This window comes from Phalangium opilio, unplaced genomic scaffold (genome assembly GCF_054372755.1).
Source record: "Phalangium opilio isolate 3A_F unplaced genomic scaffold, DU_Popi_V2 ptg000011l_1, whole genome shotgun sequence".
Lineage (NCBI taxonomy): Eukaryota > Metazoa > Arthropoda > Arachnida > Opiliones > Phalangiidae > Phalangium > Phalangium opilio.
Genome location: NW_028324147.1, coordinates 8,143,207 through 8,165,028, shown reverse-complemented (window position 1 = coordinate 8,165,028; position 21,822 = coordinate 8,143,207). Strand labels below are relative to the sequence as shown.

At 40.3% G+C, this 21,822-nt stretch overlaps 3 protein-coding genes and 1 long non-coding RNA gene across 4 annotated transcripts; 1 reads left to right on the top strand and 3 right to left on the bottom strand.

Annotated features, from left to right (window-relative positions):
- Positions 1–593: 593 nt before the first annotated feature.
- LOC149710209 (uncharacterized) lies at positions 594–2,320 on the bottom strand. Its single transcript, XM_089860379.1, has 2 exons — positions 1,809–2,320; positions 594–1,467 (listed from the first exon to the last, which is right to left on the bottom strand). The coding sequence occupies exons 1-2, from the start codon at positions 1,818–1,820 to the stop codon at positions 961–963; spliced, it is 519 nt and encodes a 172-aa protein (XP_089716505.1). The 5' UTR covers positions 1,821–2,320; the 3' UTR covers positions 594–960.
- A 1,642-nt stretch (positions 2,321–3,962) lies between these two features.
- Positions 3,963–5,236, bottom strand: LOC149710208 (uncharacterized). The gene is made up of 2 exons (XM_089860369.1): positions 5,010–5,236; positions 3,963–4,703 (listed from the first exon to the last, which is right to left on the bottom strand). Exons 1-2 carry the CDS (start codon positions 5,019–5,021, stop codon positions 4,167–4,169), a joined length of 549 nt encoding a protein of 182 aa, XP_089716495.1. The 5' UTR covers positions 5,022–5,236; the 3' UTR covers positions 3,963–4,166.
- On the top strand, positions 4,946–14,752 carry LOC149710206 (uncharacterized). Its single transcript, XR_016377041.1, has 4 exons — positions 4,946–5,066; positions 9,286–11,133; positions 13,778–14,516; positions 14,581–14,752. It is a non-coding gene; the product is annotated as an uncharacterized LOC149710206 (long non-coding RNA).
- Positions 7,763–9,188, bottom strand: LOC149710207 (uncharacterized). The gene is made up of 2 exons (XM_089860734.1): positions 8,586–9,188; positions 7,763–8,275 (listed from the first exon to the last, which is right to left on the bottom strand). The coding sequence occupies exons 1-2, from the start codon at positions 8,595–8,597 to the stop codon at positions 7,763–7,765; spliced, it is 525 nt and encodes a 174-aa protein (XP_089716860.1). The 5' UTR covers positions 8,598–9,188.
- Positions 14,753–21,822: the final 7,070 nt, after the last annotated feature.

Genomic DNA, 21,822 nt, shown 5'->3' with positions numbered 1-21,822 from the left:
TCTACAGACTGGTCCCCGCCTTTGTTCTCCTATAGATTTGCAATTAATAAACTGGTCCCGAGGACCAGTAACCCCCACTTCTTGAATTTAAAAACTAGTCCAAGCAATTAATAAACTGGTTTTGGACCAGAGGAAGTGTGCTATTTCCCAGACTGTAAATCGGTAGGCGATTGTTAAGTGCTGATGGGTAGCGCCATTGTATGAGATCTAGCTTCTTTTTTAAGACACAGGGGGCATTCTCGACGTTTCCGTACCCTACGACCCTACCGAAACGCTGAGCGAACATGCTGGGAGGACTTCGTTTCCGTAGGGGTACAGACCGCAACGTAACGTCGTTGTGGTCGCTTCGTCGGTTGGAATTTGGCAAGGGTGGGACGGAAATTTGGACTTCCTCGTATTGGGAAATTTTCGAGACCGATAGCCACCATATTGTAAATTTAAAGTTTTTCCTTAAACGAAGAAAGTATCGAGATGTAACGAAAACCAGTTCTTCTGTAGCATAAGTATATGGTATAAGTCGACATCGGAACAGCGAAAACGAGTCCTTAGGTAAGTGAGGTGGATGTCTGTTGCATTAGAAATTATCTGTACGTCTATAAAGGGTTACGTGTGGGTTACGGATAATCATTTTAGCACTGTTAAAGGTAGACCATGTATTAAAGGTTAGGTAATCGAAAGCTCTAAAATACGTTCTTCTTAATTCAATGGTGGGTTAGGACCTTCAGCAAATTAAAATTACAAATACGGCTTTGAGGTTATAAGTTTGCCGAAGTGAGAATAGACTAGAATATTTAAAATTGGTACGACATATAATTTATTGTTTTTGAAGACTCAAACACTATCAATAATTGAATGTACAGATATAAATTAATTTTGTTTAACGCTACTACACGATTACATAAAGATATAACCGGGTACTTAGCGCGCGATTTGAGTTGCTGTTGTTGTTAACTTTAAAATTTAACCGATGATCTTGGCGGCTCCAATACCTCCGTATCCGTATCCGAGACCAGCGTGTCCGATGGCTCCGTATCCGAGACCGGCGTGTCCGATGGCACCGTATCCGAGACCCAAACCGTTGATACCGGCGATACCAGCTCCGTATCCGAGACCCAAACCGTTAATACCGGCGATACCAGCTCCGTGAGCGAGACCCAAACCAGCGACTCCGTAAGGAGCGGCGGCAATACCGGCACCGTATCCGAGAGCGGCGATGGGGGCGGCGGCAGCGGTGACGAGACCTCCTTGGGTCAAACGACCTTGAACGGCAGCGACTTGTCCTTGGGCGGCGGCGTAAGCTCCTTGTTTGGCGGCGATGACTCCTTGGGCGGCGGCAACGCGACCTTGAGCGGCGGCGATGGGTCCGGTAACATCGACGGTGGTCACTCCGTATCCGAGACCGGCGTGGCCAAGACCAACGACTCCGGCGGAAGCGGAAGTAGCCAAAGCTACGAGAGCAACGAGAACCTGCAAAGGAAAGAAGCCCTTTCAATTAAATGACGAGGTCGGAAAACATTGGTTCGTGTAAATTTCCGTTATCATTTTTCAAGGCATTTTAGTATAGATTTATTAATTATCCTACATTGTTAAGAGATCTTAAGTTTCCAAAAGAAAGGTTGAAGTTTTTTTTAAAATAAATCCTATATTTTCTTTCATATATCTAGATTTGTATTCATTAGTGCTTGGAGATTTCCAAAGAAATGTTTCACTAGTCCATCACGAGGCTAAGTGACTAAGCTACGGTTAAATATATTTTGAATTGAGACTAAACCCTAAGTATATTCAAGGTAAATAAAATGGTTTCTTACCAAAGTGTTCATGATGAAATTTGAGCGGATTGGTATCGTCGGTTGATACGAATGGAGGAAAGGAGCGAATGTGATTTTGTTTACGGAGAGAATTGTCTTTTTATACCCAGAAATTCAGATAGTTGTAATCCACGAAAAACCAGCCGTGAATGATTAAAATGTGTTTAAAATGCCCAACCCAAATAAATTATAATATTTCACTGGCCGTCCTTCGTTCCGTAACCAAAAACAACTATGCCTAGCCTATAGACTCAAGTTCGCGTGCCATTGAAAAAAGAGAGATATGTGTGGTGTAGGAATTCGCAATGCTATTTCTAATAGGAAAGAATGTAGTGTTGATCAATTATCTCGAACAAAGGTAGTCTGAACATTCATCACACTACACCCAATTGTTTTTTGTAATTTATCTAAATATTAATTTCCTTGTTTTCGTACTTGCTCTGTATAGGAGCTCTGATTTGAAAAACAAATTAGGCATAACCATGAGAGATATTGGCTAAATTTAAAGCTATTGGCTTTTGACCTCGGGGTCACAGGCACCAGGAAACCATCAAAACACGTGATTTGTTTGCAGTTACCTTCGATTGGGCAAATGAGGTGTCAATGAAATGCCTCTCCCCTTTGAGTGATATTAAAGGTATTATATTTTGACCTCGGAGTAACAGGGGTCACGGAATCTACGAAACATTTTCATTGTTTGCTTATTTTACCTCCGATTTGGTCAAAAGAGGGGCTATAGAAAGCTATCATCCCCTCGGTTTAAAGCTTTTCGCCTCTCACCTCGAGGTGATGAGGTTCAGTAAACCATCGACAAACGTAATTTTCAAAATATTTCTTCATTTGAATGGTATCTATACCTACATAAGGCAAAGTCCTGAATGACGACTGATAATGAACGACCAGCCCAAACAGCTTTACCTTGAAGCTAAAAGGTTAAGCAAACACGCTCTAAGAAGGATTTTACCAATCCACCGCCATCTTGGAAAATGTCTGCCAGAAACGTAAGTGAACGTGTTTCATTGTTAGTTAACGTGTTTTAATGTGCTTTATCGTTAGTTAATGAGTTTTTAGTTAGTTAACGTTTTTCCATGTGTTTTATTGTTAGTCAAAGTGTTTCAATGTAAGTTAAAGTGTTGTTTTTATTTAACGAGTTGTAATGTTAGTTAACGTGTTATGTTGTTATTTAACGTGTTTAATGTATATATTGTTAGTTGACTATTTTATTGAGTTATTGTTAGTTAACGTGTTATGTTGTTATTTAACGTGTTTAATGTGTTTATTGTTAGTTGACGTATTTTATTGAGTTATTGTTAGTTAACGTGTTTTATTGCGTTTTATTGTTAGTTAACGTGTTTTATTGCGTTTTATTGTTAGTTAACGTGTTTTATTGCGTTTTATTGTTTGTGAAGGTGCTTAATTGTGTATCTTTTTTGTGTTTGTTATTGTTTTTATTAAACTGAGTATTGTATTGTGTGTGTAATTGCGAGCTATTGTGTTTTTATTAATGTGTGTTTTATTGAGTTTATTAATGTCAGTATTATTGTTTGTATTAACGAGTGTGTTATTGAGTGTTTAATTGAGTTATTGTTTGAAATGTTGTGTGCATTATTATGCGTATTTCTGTGTGTATTATGCTTTGTATTAATGTGTGTGTTATTGCGCGCGTTATTGGGTATGTTATTGTGTGCATTATTGGGCATGTTATATTGTGCATTATTCTTTGTATTAATGTGTGTTATTCTGCGCATTACTACATGTTTTATTGTGTGTATTAGTTTTTAAATTAATGTTTGTATAAATGTGTGTTATTATTTGATTATTGTGTATATTATTGTGTTTAATCGTGTAATATTGTGTTTTATGTTGTATTATACACGAAGCTTTTCATCTACCTTTAGCCTATTTTTAAGTTTTTATAATAAAAATAGATAAAAAGTGATATTTATCATTTGATTTTGTTTTGAAGTAAATAGACAGGTACCATGATTTTATCTGCTTTGGCGTACATTGCTAATATGACGTGGCTTACTAATAGACAAACTATGCGATAGAACGATGCAATCAAATGTTATTATCTGAAATAAATCGGCCCTAGAAAATTCTGCTGAGATTGATGTCAAACTTTCGTCGAAAATGGAAAAATATGGTAATGTTTAAAATTGGTACGACATATAATTTATTGTTTTTGAAGACTTATTACTGGGAAAAATAATTACAATAATTAAATGTACATATATAAATTAATTAACTTTGTTAAGAAATCACATGGTTTGCGCTACTACGCGATTACATAATGATATAACCACGTACTTAGCGCGCGATTTGAGTTGATGTTGTTAACTTATAACAAAATTAAATTTAACCGATGATCTTGGCGGCTCCAATACCTCCGTATCCGTATCCGAGACCAGCGTGTCCGATGGCTCCGTATCCGAGTCCAGCGTGTCCGATGGCTCCGTATCCGAGTCCAGCGTGTCCGATGGCTCCGTATCCGAGACCCAAACCGTTGATACCGGCGATACCAGCTCCGTATCCGAGACCCAAACCGTTAATACCGGCGATACCAGCTCCGTAACCGAGACCCAAACCAGCGACTCCGTAAGGAGCGGCGGCAATACCGGCACCGTATCCGAGAGCGGCGATGGGGGCGGCGGCAGCGGTGACGAGACCTCCTTGGGTCAAACGACCTTGAACGGCGGCAACTTGTCCTTGGGCGGCGGCGTAAGCTCCTTGTTTGGCGGCGATGACTCCTTGGGCGGCGGCAACGCGACCTTGAGCGGCGGCGATGGGTCCGGTAACATCGACGGTGGTCACTCCGTAACCGAGACCGGCGTGGCCAAGACCAACGACTCCGGCGGAAGCGGAAGTAGCCAAAGCTACGAGAGCAACGAGAACCTGGAAATGGAAGAAGCCCATTCGGTTAATGGTGAGGTCGGAAAATATTGGTTCGTATAAATTTGCATCTTCATTTTTCAAGGCATTTTTAATATTGATTTATTCCAAAAGAAAGCTTGAAGTTTTTTTAAAATAAATAATATATTTTCTTTCATATATCTATTATAGTGCCTGGAGATTTCTAATGAAATATTGTACTAGTCCATCACGAGGCTAAGTAAATTCACTAAGCTAAGGTTAAACAAATTTTGAAAGACAAAAGTTTACAAACTAAACCCTACCTACGTTAAAAAAATGGTTTCTTACCAAAGTGTTCATGATGAAATTTGAGAGGATTGGTATCGTCGGTTGATACGAATGGAGGTAAGGAGCGAATGTGATTTTGTTTACGGAGAGAAATCTCTTTTTATACCCAGAAATTCAGATAGTTGTAATCCATGAAAAACCAGCCGTGAATGATTAAAATGTGTTTAAAATGCCCAACCCAAATAAATTATAATATTTCACCGGCCGTCCTTCGTTCCGAAACCAAAAACAACTAGACTCAAGTTCGCGTGCCATTGAAAAAAAGAGGGAAAAGTGAGGTGTAGGAATTCGCAATGCTATTTCTAATAGGAAAGAATGTAGTGTTGATCAATTATTCCGAACAAAGGTAGTCTGAACATTCATCACACTACACCCAATTGTTTTTTGTAATTTATCTAAATATTAATTTCCTTGTTTTCGTACTTGCTCTGTATAGGAGCTCTGTTTTGAAAAACAAATTAGGCATAACCATGAGAGATATTGGCTAAATTTAAAGCTATTGGCTTTTGACCTCGGGGTCACAGGCACCAGGAAACCATCAAAACACGTGATTTGTTTGCAGTTACCTTCGATTGTTGTCAGTGGAAAGCTTTTCCCCTTTGAGTTATATTAAAGACTAGCTGTTACCCGCGGCGTCGCTCACGTGTAATAAGAACTTCCATCAAAATGATACAAAGAATGGGTAGATTTTACTGATGACTAATATTTTTGTAGCACCCTATAGGAGCGAGGGCACTCGGCGTTGCCCGTCAGCCCGTCGGGACATTTTTTATTACTTTTCATGAGGACATTATTCCATAAAGAAGGGTTTTAAGTTTTTGGCCGCCATTTAAAAAGATGGCAACAAATCGAACCCAAAAGACCATTCAGCCCGTCTATAGGTTAAAGGAAACCAGTGTACTAAATATCTGTGAAATTGGTTGAAACGCGCGGACTTTGTTGCGTAGAGAAGAGTTTTTACATTTCTGGGCGCCATTTTTTAAGATGGCGGCGGATTGGAAAAATCTTTCTTAGTACGCGCCTACTACTTATGAGTAACGTTCCTGCAAATTTTCAGCCTTCTAGGGCAAGCGGTTTGGGCTGGGCGTTGATTATCAGTCAGTCAGTCAGTCAGTCTGTCAGTCAGTCAGTCTGTCAGTCAGTCAGTCTGTCAGTCAGTCAGTCAGTCAGTCAGGACTTTGATTTATATAGATATAGATATTATATATTAACCTTGGAATAACCGGGGTCAAGGCAAATACGAAAGATTTTCATTGTTTGCTTATTTTACCTCCGATTTGGTCAAAAGAGGGGCTATAGAAAGCTTTTCGCCTCTCACCTCGAGGTGATGAGGTTCAGTAAACTATAGACAAACGTGCTTTTCAAAATATTTCATCATATGCATGGTATCTATACCTACATAAGTCAAAGTCCTGAATGACTGATAATGAACGACCAGCCCAAACAGTTTTTACCTTGAAGGCTCAAAGGTTAAGCAAGCACGCTCTAAGAAGGATTTTACCAATCCACCGCCATCTTGGCAAATGTCTGCCAGAAACGTAAGTTAACGTGTTTTAATGTGCTTTATCGTTAGTTAATGAGTTTTTAGTTAGTTATCGTTTTTCCATGTGTTTTATTGTTAGGCAAAGTGTTTCAATGTAAGTTAAAGTGTTGTTTTTATTTAACGAGTTGTAATGTTAAGTTAACGTGTTATGTTGTTATTTAACGTGTTTAATGTGTTTATTGTTAGTTGACGTATTTTATTGAGTTATTGCGTTTTATTGTTAGTTAACGTGTTTTATTGTTTGTGAAGGTGCTTAATTGTGTATCTTTTTTGTGTGTGTTATTGTTTTTATTAAACTGAGTATTGTATTGTGTGTGTAATTGTGAGTTATTGTGTGTGTAATTGCGAGCTATTGTGTTTTTATTAATGTGTGTTTTATTGAGTTTATTAATGTCAGTATTATTGTTTGTATTAACGAGTGTGTTATTGAGTGTTTAATTGAGTTATTGTTTGAAATGTTGTGTGCATTATTATGCGTATTTCTGTGTGTATTATGCTTTGTATTAATGTGCGTGTTATTGCGCGCGTTATTGGGTATGTTATTGTGTGCATTATTGGGCATGTTATATTGTGCATTATTCTTTGTATTAATGTGTGTTATTCTGCGCATTACTACATGTGTTTTGTGCGTATTAGTTTTTAAATTAATATTTGTTAAATGTGTGTTATTATTTGTTTATTGTGTATATTTTTGTGTTTAATCGTGTAATATTGTGTTTTATGTTGTATTAAACATGAAGCTTTTCATCTACCTTTGGCCTATAAGTTTTTATAATAAAAATAGAAACTGATATTTATCATTTGATTTTGTTTAGGAAGTAAATAGACAGGTACCATGATTTTATCTGCTTTGGCTTGCATTGCTAATATGACGTGGCTTACTAATAGTCAAACTATGCGATAGAACGATGCAATCAAATGGAGTATAAGTTATTATCTCAAATAAATCAGCCCTAGAAAATTCTGCTGAAATTGATGTCAAACTTTCGTCGAAAATGGAATAATATGGTAATGTTTAAAATTGGTACGACATATAATTTATTGTTTTTGAAGACTTATTACTGGGAAAAATAATTACAATAATTAAATGTACATATATAAATTAATTAACTTTGTTAAGAAATCACAAGGTTTGCGCTACTACGCGATTACATAATGATATAACCACGTACTTAGCGCGCGATTTGAGTTGATGTTGATGTTAACTAATTTAACCGATGATCTTGGCGGCTCCAATACCTCCGTATCCGTATCCGAGACCAGCGTGTCCAATGGCACCGTATCCGAGACCGAGACCAGCGTGTCCAATGGCACCGTATCCGAGACCCAAACCGTTGATACCGGCGATACCAGCTCCGTATCCGAGACCCAAACCGTTAATACCGGCGATACCAGCTCCGTAACCGAGACCCAAACCAGCGACTCCGTAAGGAGCGGCGGCAATACCGGCACCGTATCCGAGAGCGGCGATGGGGGCGGCGGCAGCGGTGACGAGACCTCCTTGGGTCAAACGACCTTGAACGGCGGCGACTTGTCCTTGGGCGGCAGCGTAAGCTCCTTGTTTGGCGGCGATGACTCCTTGGGCGGCGGCAACGCGACCTTGAGCGGCGGCGATGGGTCCGGTAACATCGACGGTGGTCACTCCGTAACCGAGACCGGCGTGGCCAAGACCAACGACTCCGGCGGAAGCGGAAGTAGCCAAAGCTACGAGAGCAACGAGAACCTGGAAATGGAAGAAGCCCATTCGGTTAATGGTGAGGTCGAAAAATATTGGTACGTATAAATTTGCATCTTAATTTTTCAAGGCATCTTTGATATAGATTTATTCAAAAAGAAAGCTTGAAGTTTTTTTAAAATAAATAATATATTTTCTTTCATATTTCTATTCAATAGTGCTTGGAGATTTCTAATGAAATATTGTACTAGTCCATCACGAGGCTAAGTAAATTCACTAAGTTACGGTTAATGTTAAAAGTCTTCAAACTAAACCCTAAGTAGATCTAATTGTCAAGTTGAATTAAATGGTTTCTTACCAAAGCGTTCATGGTGAAATTTGAGAGGATTGGTATCGTCGGTTGATACGAATGGAGGTAAGGAGCGAATGTGATTTTGTTTACGGAGAGAAATCTCTTTTTATACCCAGAAATTCAGATAGTTGTAATCCATGAAAAACCAGACGTAAATGATTAAAATGTGTTTAAAATGCCCAACCCAAATAAATTATAATATTTCACCGGCCGTCCTTCGTTCCGAAACCAAAAACAACTATGCCTAGACTCAAGTTCACGTGCCATTGAAAAAAGAGTGATATGTGTGGTGTAGGAATTCGCAATGCTATTTCTAATAGGAAAGAATGTAGTGTTGATCAATTATTCCGAACAAAGGTAGTCTGAACATTCATCACACTACACCCAATTGTTTTTTGTAATTTATCTAATATTAATTTCCTTGTTTTCGTACTCGCTCTGTATAGGACCTCTGATTTGAAAAACAAATTAGTTATAACCATGAGAGATATTTGCTAAATTTAAAGCTATTGGCTTTTGACCACGGGGTCACAGGCAGGGCTGGAAATAAGACAGGTTTACAAGTCCAAAACTAGTTTATTAATTGCTCGGACCAGTTTATTTATTCCAAAACTTGGTCACTGGTCCCAAGGACCACTTAATTAATTATCGTTTTTGGAAAAAATAGACGGTGGGACCAGTTTATTAATTCGGGGTTCTCTTCTAGGTCACACATTTTCCAACAATTCTACTCCTATGTAGTTGGTACTCCTTGTCTACAACTTCCCTATTCGATCACGCGCAACACGACGCAAGCTGCTCGCGCTATAGAAGCCCGTTCAAAGATTCGATTTTCATGTAGGCATATAAGCGCAACTTTTGAAGATTATTCAAAGGAACCCAAAATTAACATTAAGTTCTATGGGAGGAGGTAGCTTTTTTACTACTGGTCCCAATGTCCGAAAATTTTAATGAGAGGTGTTTTACAATGAGAGAAATGAATAGATTTTTAATAAAAATTAATTTCTAACGTCAAAATTGTAAATTCAGTATTTAATCCACAATATCGTTGGATAAAATGGTCTAAATCTCCTGAAATTTGATTAAGAGGTGTGCCACAATATATTCTATTCTATTAAAAAGATTCAAGCTTTTAGCATGGATGAAGGATGCGCGTGAAAAACATTCGACGCTCAACAGGATGCGCAACTCCCTATACTAAAAAGTAGACAAGTCGATACTAGCGCCGCCTGGCTATCAGCGCTGGAAACCCTCGTGGGAAAAATAAATAATACTGGGCATGAGAAAATAACACGCGCTACCGTCAGGGCTGGAAATAAGGTGGATTTTGTTAGTGGTCCTCGGGACCAGTGACCCCTCATGTTGGAATTATTAAAGGACTGGTCAGTGACCCTTGCATTAATTATTTTTTTACCGGTCCCATTATAAAATTTCTAAATTGGTGAGATTAAGAAGCGCGTAAAGACACAAAAGTAAAGAAGCTGAAAGTTCTAATTGATTTTGAATTTTTCACTGAGGGAAAAAGTAGCGTATCAAAATCAAAAACAGTTAACTTTTATTTCTTATTACAATTTTGCGACTAGTTGCCACCTAAGACCATTAAACACTGTGTTTAATGGTCTTAGTTGCCACTAAATATCAATCAACATGTCTAATGATACTTGAAGTTCTTCATCCTTTCCTGAATTATCCTTCTTGTGTTTTACATAATTTCGGTGGCTACATCAGTAAGCTAGAGTACGAGAGCTTTCTTATGAATCAAAAACCTGTAAGGTGACTAGGCCTAGTACCATACACCAAGGAGGATTATCTAATTAAGAACAGGAATAATTAGGCCAAAAACAAACAAAGATTTTGGAATATATTACACATTTCATTTCAGAACTTTTGATCAACGTAAAACTGGGTCCCTGTAAAATTAATTAACTTTCATAGGAATTAGTTTAATTATTATGATTTCAGATTTCGACTTATTAGACAAACAAATTTATAAGGCGGTTTTTCCAGCTATAGGATTCCCTAAACTCCGGTACCACTTTTCAAAAGTGGAGAAAAGTGTTTTGGGCAGTTTAGAAGATATTATTAAATTATAATTAACTAAATTATTAATTATATTAGAAAATAGAAACAGTAAAATTGAAACGCACGCTCCCGCCATATTTTGAAGTCTGCCTAACTTCAGCAGCGCCATCTAGCGGTCCGTGTTTGCAGGCAATAAGACTATTCATTTGGGACGTTAGCGGTGCAAACTTGCGGCAGCGTTTTTCTGCGCGATCTTTGCTGGTAAATATTTTGATTTTATTTATATTTTAAGGGTTACTTTGCATTAAATACCAATGTTTTATCGCAACCGATCGGAAATTAAGCGTCGCAAGTGGAAAATTTATGCTTAACCGTGCCAAATACGTTTGTTAATTACGACCAAGGCTTAGGGGCCCACGTTGCTGTTCGCAGTGCGGGTGTTACTACGACCAAGGCTTAGTATCCTATGTCTTTTGGGAAGTTGACTTAAAGCTGTTGCCCATTTCAATGGTGGCTACAGAGATCTTTCCAGGTAAATATTTTATTTATATATTAAGGGTTAATATAGATTAAATACCAAAGTTTTATCGCAACCGAATGGAAATTAAGCGTTACCCCCCATTCCGCTATCGATATTAAGTAGCTCTTCCTTAGTCCTATTTGCTGACGATGCCAAACTCTACCATCTCATTGATAATTCAGCACACAGCGCAGCCCTCCAACGCGACCTCGACGCGGTTGTCCATTGGGGTAGGGTTCACGGGCTAACATTTAACATTGCGAAATGCAAGATTCTCCACCTTGGCAGTAAAAATCCACTAGTTGATTACACGATAAATAATGAGGCTCTATCTATGTCCACCTGCGAACGCGATCTGGGCGTCCTTATAGACCCCCTGCTTAAAATGTCAGCCCACTGCTCAAAGGTAGCTAAACGGGTGCGGAGCATCACGGGCATGATACGACGCAATCTTCATTTCCGCTCCTTACCCCTAATACAAACGCTTTATTCTTCCCTTGTTCTCCCTATATTTGACTTTTGCTCCCCAATTTGGTCACCCCACCTCTCTACTGACCTTCACACACTACAATTGGCTCAAAATGCGTACTCGAAGCTCCCCAATCAAATCTGCAATCGCCCAGCCCCGCTCAGGCTCTCATTACTACACCTTGACCCTGTCCCCACCCGCCTCAAAATTAATAATCTCTGCCTCGTTCACGACTTTATTCATGGTCACCTTGCCTCCGCCTTCTCCGACTATTTTACCCGTAATTCAAGCACTCGCACCCGTGGTCACTCTCACAAATTATTTCAGCCTAGGGCTCTAACTACCTATCGTCAAACTCATTTTACTACTGCCGTCATTGATGACTGGAACTCTTTACCCCCTGATCTCGTTACTATTACCAATAAGTCCCAATTTCGCCGTAAATTATCCGAGTATTTTAAGTCTTTACCTTAGCTTAGTTTCTTGATCGTTTGTTTCGCCATACTTGCCTCCCCCTATAGCAGGCCCCTCCATTCCAATTGTATCTTAACTTAATTGTTCTCTTTAAAAATGTATATATATATTCTGTTATCTCTCATAGGAAACGCATGTTATTATCGCTGCTCACACTTAAGCCACTCAGCTGGCTCTGTGGGCAATTGTCTTGTATAAATAAATAAATAAATAAATCTAGACAATATCCAGGGTTGTCTCTCCCACACCAAATCCCAACTAGACTCCGATACCTACCAAGGGAATTACAACTTTCTATTCTTGGTTGGTCCAATGGTTGGTCTTCCCTAACAACGCGTCGCAAATATTTTGACCTTTTAAGCTTGTTCAAAATCTTAAACTCCCCTAATCAAACTTATTTTTCTGATGCCCCCTCTATCGCTCCCACAAGGGGCCATGGTAAAAACTTATTATTCCACCGATATGCCAGTAAAGACCAGCTTAAGGTCACTTCCCTCTGAGATTGTATCATTAAAATCTATTGCCCAATTTAAGTCAGCACTGAAACAGTACCTCAAACTATACGTATGTGCCTTTATGTTCTTCGGAGCTGTAATGTTTTCTCATAAACCCTAGCTCGACATTCCCCCACAGGAGCAAAAAAAAAAGTTAACCATACAAAATAGGTTTGTTAATTACTACCTTCGTTTGTAGAAAACATAGCTTTACTTTATTTTGGGGAGTTGTTGTAAAATGGAATACTGTATTCGTTATTCACATTTGTGTTGGGGGCATATTGAGTTCCCCATCCAACCATACTAAAATCTTGGGGATCTAGTAAATGGGAGCTAAGTAATTGAGGAAAGTATTTATAAACATACCCCCCTCCATAGGAATATCATTGCCCCCAACTTTGGAGGCTCATAACTCTGGTTCTACTAGAGATACGGAAATATCCTTTGAGTATGTTATAGTCCTATTTGACCTCCCCCCCATCCAACCATACTAAAAACTTGCGGATCGGTTAAACAGGGCCCAAGTAATTGAGGAAAATATTCACAAACATACCCCCCTCCATAGGAATATCATTGCACCCAACTTTGGAGGCTCATACTCTGGTTCTACTAGAGATACGGAAATGTCCTTTGAGTATGTTATAGTCCTATTTGAACCCCCCCCATCCAACCATACTTGGGATTAAGACAAACAGGGGCCAAGTAACGATGTGAAACGTTCACAAAAGTACCCGCCTCCATAGGAATAGCATTGCACCCATTTTTGATGGCTCATAATTCTGGTTCTACTACAGATAAGGGGATGTCCTTTGAGTATGTTATAGTCCTATTTGCCCCATCCAACCATACTGAAAACTTGCGGATCGGTTAAACAGGGCCCAAGTAATTGAGGAAAGTATTTATAAACATACCCCCCTCCATAGGAATATCATTGCACCTAACTTTAGAGGTTCATAACTCTGGTTCTACTAGAGATGCCCTTTGAGTATGTTTTAGTCAGGGCCGGATTAAAGGGGGGGCGAGGGGGTACTGGCCCAGGGGTGCAAACGCTTGTTGGGGGCACATTGCGTTAAACTATTCCTCCCTTAGCAACATTTGCTGTTCCTATTTTTTTCGTCTTAAGGGGGCGCGCATTATCCCGGCCCTGAAAATACTTGGGCCATTTAAGTTGATAATAATTTTAATCTGTATTTGATTGTTTGAATTTTATTTTTTATAGCTACCATCTGTTTCCAAAGGAGAAATTTATGTTGGATTCTAGAATCAATAACTATTTTTTTGGCAAAAGGCACCCAATATTAATCAGGTCAATGAACCCATTACAATCCCCTTCTTAATTGAGGTCTACACTAAGTGTCACTTTGATTTTATCCGTTGAAAGGGAATCTCATTACCAAAACTATTGAGACAGCCTGTGAGACATTTAGGCAATTATTAGGGTATTTAGTTTATTATTTATTATTCTGTTTATTGTTAGAAGGGAAGCGCTTTGTTTCCTTTAATTTTTAGGGATTTTTCTTTTCGCCAGGACATAAATAAAATCTTACTTATGGAATAGGTGAACACTGGTCCTAGCCCTCCCTTTTAAGAATAATGAACGCGTAATCAGGATTTCAAGGGTGAGATTCCGTTTGCGGTATTAAAGTATCTAGTTTATGGTTTTAATTATAAATAATTTTAGGGGAAAAGCGTTTGGCAACTCCTTGAGGGAGTTTTGTAGGATTTAAATAAATTTACGATTTATGTTTAAGGTAGAAGGTTGCTTATACGCTTTGTCCTTTAAAAGTAAACACGATTTTAAGCGGGGGTTTAAGGCGAGGCTTAGCTTTTTACGGTATTCTTTCCCTATTACTGTTACGAGTGTGCCTTTTATGCCAAAAAAATAGTCATTTGTCATATATGCCTGAACATTTTGCGTTACGTCTAGCGAAAATACTCGAGTGGATTTTCGTATTAAGGTAGTTAATTTCAAGTTATTCGTGTGCCTTTTTCCAAATAATAATTCGAATTTTCCTTGCGCAGGAAGAAGTGGACGACAGCGAGTGGACTCTCATTGGAAATCCCATGCTAAAGACGAAGTTTCCTGCTTTTGGGGGCTCCACAGCGGGCTTTAGTTTAAATTTAATAATTCCCGAGTCAAAGTCGGACCTGTTAAATTTAAATTGGGCCCGCAAGCCTAACGTGGGGGGGGGGTTGGTTGAGTAAGTATAGCTTACAGTTTCGATACTTGACTCGGTTGAAAAAAATCAATCGATTTACTTATAACCATTTTTTTGACCTATTTCTGCTTATTTTTTACAATTTTTTGATTTTTTTAATAAATATTTAGTAAAATAATATTTTTTTTTAAAAAAATATTTCTAATGTATATTTTTCTCACTGTTAAAGTAACAAGCATAAAAAGGGTCAAAAAAACTCCCTAAGTGTTGACATGAAAAAATTTAAACCAAGTCTAGTATCTAAAAAAAGTCAAGAAAAGAAAGAACGAGGTTTAAGGCGAAATTTAATCAATAAGAAACAAAAAACCAAGTGTTTACAAAAATTTCGAACAAAAAAAATATTAAAGAGTTTTGTAGGTTGAACGCAAAAAATAATAAGTAGTTACAAATAAAATTTGCAAGCAAAAAAATTAAGTTAAGTGGTTACATGAAAATATTGCGAATAAAAAAGATGTATTTTGTGTCTTCTAGATTCGATGGTTTTCTCCGTATCTTCGAGTTAATCCAAGAATATCAGCTGCATCTATAAATGAAAACCTATTAATAAACTATCTTAAACTATTGCCTACTTTTGGGCCCAACAAAATGGATTTAAATAATATAAGAAAAAAAACCCCTAAACTAATTTAGGGAAAACCTTGATAATGAAAATAATTTAAAATATCCCCTAATTCAATTTAAGGAAAACAGGCATTTCAAAACTATTCCCACAGATAGACCCCGTAAATAACTAGAATTAAATGGGACAAGGCTTAATTAGGCTTAGGGCAACGGTCCTCTTGTCTTAAAATGATCTCTGCGGGACTTGATTTTCGAAAATCTGTCGCTCTAGCTCTAAATTAATTAATAATAGCCCCTAAACTAATTTTAGGAAAACCTGCTATTAATTTTAAAACTATTCCCAAAGATAGACCCCGTAAATAACTAGAATTAAATGGAACAAGGCTTAATTAGGCTTAGGCAACGGTCCTCGTGTCTTAAAATGATCTCTGCGGGACTTGATTTTCGAAAATCCGTCGCTTTAGCTCTAAATTAATTAATAATAGCCCCTAAACTAATTTTAGAAAAACCTTCCGTTTATTTTAAAACTTCCCACAGACAGTATCCGTAAAATAACTAGAGTTTAATAAGACACGGCTCAATTTAGGCTTACGGTCCTCGTGTTTTAAAATTTTCTCTTGGGGGGGACCTGATTTCCGAAAATCTGTCGCGTTATCTCCAAATTAATTACGTACTCCGTTTAATAGAATATAATAATAGCCCCTAAACTAATTATTTAGGAATTCTCTCTTGTCCAACATCTCGTTGTAAAATATTATTTGTTTTACTTGATTTTTAATAAATAAATAAATAAAATTCACTAACATTTAACACTACCTAATTAATTTAAATACTTGAAATAAAGTAAATAAGGTTTTTCCAAGCGACTTTCCTCGACCGCTTCCACGCAACGAATGAACCGGCTGACCGCTTAACTTCCAACTAAGTAAATTTCCAACGTCGGGGGGCGCTAAAAGCTCCTATGCGCGGTCTCTGGTGCGCCATATCCCAGGCGCGAGATCCAAATGGCCGAACACCGCTAGGCATAAATGAATGAACGCTGGGCCTGATCTGACGTCAAATCACGTGACTTATCACGTCAGTCGACGTGACCAATGACGTCAGCTGATACCCCCTGCGGTTACCCCTGCTGTGACCCCCTGCTGTTTCCATACTATTATCCCCTGCTGTGACCCCCTAATGTTACCCCCTGCTGGGACCCCCTGCTCTTTCCATACTGTTACCCCCTGCTGGGACCCCCTGCTGTTTCCATACTATTACCCCCTGCTGTGACCCCCTGCTGTTACCCCCTACTGTGACCCCCTGCTGTTACCCCCTGCTGTTTCCATACTATTACCCCCTGCTGTTACCCCCTGCTGTTTCCATACTATTACCCCCTGCTGTGACCCCCTACTGGGACCCCCTGCTGTTACCCCCTGCTGGGACCCCCTGCTGTGACCCCCTGCTGTGACCCCCTACTGTTACCCCCTGCTGTGACCCCCTACTGGGACCCCCTGCTGTTACCCCCTGCTGGGACCCCCTGCTGTGACCCCCTACTGTTACCCCCTGCTGTGACCCCCTACTGGGACCCCCTGCTGTTACCCCCTGCTGGGACCCCCCCTGCTGTGACCCCCTACTGTTACCCCCTGCTGGGACCCCCTGCTGTTTCCATACTATTACCCCCTGCTGGGACCCCCTGCTGTTACCCCCTGCTTTGACCCCCTGTTGTTTCCATACTATTACCCCCTGCTGTGACCCCCTGCTGGGACCCCCTGCTGTGACCCCTACTGTGACCCCCTGCTGGGACCCCCTGCTGTTTCCATACTATTACCCCTGCTGTGACCCCCTGCTGGGACCCCCTGCTGTGACCCCCTACTGTTACCCCCTGCTGTGACCCCCTGCTGGGACCCCCTGCTGTTTCCATACTATTACCCCCTGCTGTGACCCCCTGCTGTTTCCATACTATTACCCCCTGCTGTGACCCCCTGCTGTTACCACCTGCTGGGACCCCCTGCTGTTTCCATACTATTACCCCCTGCTGTGACCCCTGCTGGGACCCCCTGCTGTTACCCCCTGCTGGGACCCCCTGCTGTGACCCCCTACTGTTACCCCCTGCTGTGACCGACTGCTGGGACCCCCTGCTGTTTCCATACTATTACCCCCTGCTGTGACCCCCTGCTGGGACCCCCTGCTGTGACCCCCTGCTGTTTCCATACTATTACCCCCTGCTGGGACCCCCTGCTGTTTCCATACTATTACCCCCTGCTGTGACCCCCTGCTGTTACCCCCTGCTGTGACCCCCTGCTGGGACCCCCTGCTGTGACCCCCTGCTGTTACCCCCTGCTGTGACCCCCTGCTGTTACCCCCTGCTGTGACCCCCTGCTGTGACCCCCCGCTGTTACCCCCTGCTGTGACCCCCTGCTGTTACCCCCTGCTGGGACCCCCTGCTGTGACCCCCTGCTGTTACCCCCTGCTGTGACCCCCTGCTGTTACCCCCTGCTGTGACCCCCCGCTGTGACCCCCTGCTTTTTCCATACTATTACCCCCTGCTGTGAACCAGCAGGGGGTCCCAGCAGGGGGTAACAGCAGGGGGTCCCAGCAGGGGTCACAGCAGGGGGTCCCAGCAGGGGTCACAGCAGGGGGTCCCAGCAGGGGTCACAGCAGGGGGTAATAGTATGGAAACAGCAGGGGGTCCCAGCAGGTGGTAACAGCAGGGGGTCACAGCAGGGGGTAATAGTATGGAAACAGCAGGGGGTCACAGCAGGGGGTAATAGTATGGAAACAGCAGGGGGTCACAGCAGGGGGTCCCAGCAGGGGGTAACAGCAGGGGGTCACAGCAGGGGGTAACAGTAGGGGGTCACAGCAGGGGGCAACAGTAGGGGGTCACAGCAGGGGGTCCCAGCAGGGGGTAACAGCAGGGGGTCACAGCAGGGGGTAATAGTATGGAAACAGCAGGGGGTCCCAGCAGGGGGTCACAGTAGGGGGTCACAGCAGGGGGTCCCAGCAGGGGGTAATAGTATGGAAACAGCAGGGGGTCAAAGCAGGTGGTAACAGCAGGGGGTCCCAGCAGGGGGTCACAGCAGGGGGTCCCAGCAGGGGGTAATAGTATGGAAACAGCAGGGGGTCCCAGCAGGGGGTAACAGTAGGGGGTCACAGCAGGGGGTCCCAGCAGGGGGTAACAGCAGGGCGTCCCAGTAGGGGGTCACAGCAGGGGGTAATAGTATGGAAACAGCAGGGGGTAATAGTATGGAAACAGCAGGGGGTAATAGTATGGAAACAGCAGGGGGTCACAGCAGGGGGTAACAGCAGGGGGTCACAGCAGGGGGTAATAGTATGGAAACAGCAGGGGGTCCCAGCAGGGGGTAACAGTATGGAAAGAGCAGGGGGTCCCAGCAGGGGGTAACATTAGGGGGTCACAGCAGGGGTAACCGCAGGGAGTATCAGCTGACGTCATTGGTCACGTCGACTGACGTGATAAGTCACGTGATTTGACGTCAGATCAGGCCCAGCATTCATTCATTTATGCCTAGCGGTGTTCGGCCATTTGGATCTCGCGCCTGGGATATGGCGCACCAGAGACCGCGCATAGGAGCTTTTAGCGCCCCCCGACGTTGGAAATTTACTTAGTTGGAAGTTAAGCGGTCAGCCGGTTCATTCGTTGCGTGGAAGCGGTCGAGGAAAGTCGCTTGGAAAAACCTTATTTACTTTATTTCAAGTATTTAAATTAATTAGGTAGTGTTAAATGTTAGTGAATTTTATTTATTTATTTATTAAAAATCAAGTAAAACAAATAATATTTTACAACGAGATGTTGGACAAGAGAGAATTCCTAAATAATTAGTTTAGGGGCTATTATTATAATCTATTAAACGGGGTACGTAATTAATTTAGAGATAACTTGACAGATTTTCGGAAATCAGGTCCCCCAAGAGAAAATTTTAAAACACGAGGACCGTAAGCCTAATTTGAGCCGTGTCTTATTAATCTCTAGTTATTTTACGGATACTGTCTGTGGGAATAGTTTTAAAATAAACGGAAGGTTTTCCTAAAATTAGTTTAGGGGCTATTATTAGTTAATTTAGAGCTAGAGCGACAGATTTTCGAAAATCAAGTCCCGCAGAGATCATTTTAAGACAAGAGGACCGTTGCCCTAAGCTTAATTAAGCCTTGTCCCATTTAATTCTAGTTATTTACGGGGTCTATTTGTGGGAATAGTTTTGAAAGGCCTGTTTTCCTTAAATTAAATTAGGGGATATTTTAAATTATTTTCATTATCAAGGTTTTCCTTAAATTAGTTTAGGGTTTTTTCTTATATTATTTAAATCCATTTTGTTGGGCCCGAAAGTAGGCAATAGTTTAAGATAATGGGTTTTCATTTATAGATGCAGCTGATATTCTTGGATTTTTCTGTCGCTGGTCGTTTCTAGACGGATCATTCCAGATGACTTACCATTCCTGATGACAATTCTTTGTTGGGTTCCGCTACACGATGTCTTCTTCCGGACTTGCTATCTCTCTCAACATTGACTCGAAGATACGGAGAAAATCATCGAAGCTACAAGACACAAAATACATCTTTTTTTACGCACAATATTTTCATGTAACCACTTAACTTAATTTTTTTGCTTGCAAATTTTATTTGTAACTACTTATTTTTTTCTGCGTTCAAACTTTAACTTACAAAACTCTTTAATATTTTTTTGTTCGAAATTTTTGTAAAAACTTCTTTTTTGTATCTTATTGAATAAATTTCGCCTTAAACCTCGTTCTTTCTTTTCTTGACTTCTTTTAGATGCTAGACTTGGTTTCAATTTTTTTAAGTCGACACTTAGGGAGTTTTTTTACCCCTTTTTATGCTTTTTACTTAAAAAGTGAAAATAAAAATACATTAGAAAAAAAATTATTATATTACTAAAAATTTATAAAAAAATCAAAAAATTTATAAAAAATAAAAATGGTTATAAGTAAATCGATTGATTTTTTTGAACCGAGTCTAGTATCGAAACTTTAAGCGATACTTACTCAACCACCCCCCACGTAAGCCTTGCGGGCCCAATTTAAATTTAACAAGTCCCTGTTCTACTCGGGAATTATTAAATTTAAACCAAAGTCCGCTGTGGAGCCCCCAAAACCAGGAAACTTCGTCCTTAGCATGGGATTTCCAATGAAAGTCCACTCGCAGACGTCCAATTCTTCCTGCGAAAGAAAAATTCGAATTAGTGTTTGGAAAAAGGCACACGAATAACTTGAAATTAATTACCTTAATACGAAAATCCACTCGAGTATTCTCGCATGATGTAACGCAAAATGTTCCGGCATAAGACAAATTACTATTATTTGGGCATAAATGGCAGACGCGTGACGCGTAACATTAAACAAAATACCTTAATAGAAAAATAATACCGTAAAACCCAAGCCTCGCCTTACACCCGCTTAAAATCGTGATTACTTTTAAAGGACAAAGCGTATAAGCAACCTTCTACCTTAAACATAAATCAGAAATTTATTTATCTCCTACAAAAGTCCCTCAACGAGTTGCCAAAAGCTTTTTCCTCTAAAAATCTTTATAATTAAAACCATAAACTAGATACCTTAATACCGCAAAGGGAATATCACCCTTAAAATTCTAATTACGTTCATTATTCTTAAAAGGGAGGGCTAGGACCAGTTTTCACCTATTTCATAATCAAGTAATTTATTTATGTCCTGGCGCAAAAAACAATCCCTAAAAAGAACAGGCAAGCGCTTCCCTTCTAAAATTAAATAGAATAATAAACTAAGTACCCTGATAATTACATAGGGGTAATATATTTATAATAATAAGATTTAATTATTGCTACGCATTAAGTGCCTAAAACGCTTCACACACTGTCTAAATTGTTTTCCTAATGAGATTCCCTTTCAACAGATAAAATCAAAGTGTAGACCTGAATTAAGAAGGGAATTGTTCTGGGTTCATTGACTTGAATCATATCGCGCTGCCATTATGCCAAATAAATAGTAATTGATCCTAGAATCCAACATAAATTGCTCCTTTGGAAACGGATGAAACCTAAAATTGTTTTACCGCAACTCCCCAAAATAAACTTCTAAATTCTTACCAAGAAGCCATTTGGATACGGCTAACTTGTAACTACACAAATGTTACGGTGAAAACAAATGGGCTTGACACCCACAGGGCCGGAAATAAGAAAACTTTCATATAGAACATCTGTCCCCTCCTTTGACTAGTAATTTTATAGGACCTTGTCCACTAGTGTGTGCAAAAACTCCGCGTATCTCTAGTAGAACCAGTTATGAGCCTTCAAAGTTGGGTGTAATTATGGTGGGATGGGGGGGGGGCAAATAGACTATAACATAGTCAAAGGACACCCCCATATCTCTAGTAGAACCAGAGTTATGAACCTCCAAAGTTGGGTGTAAATATGGTGGTATGGGGGTGGGCAAATAGGACTATAATATAGTCAAAGGACACCCCCATATCTCTAGTAGAACCAGAGATATG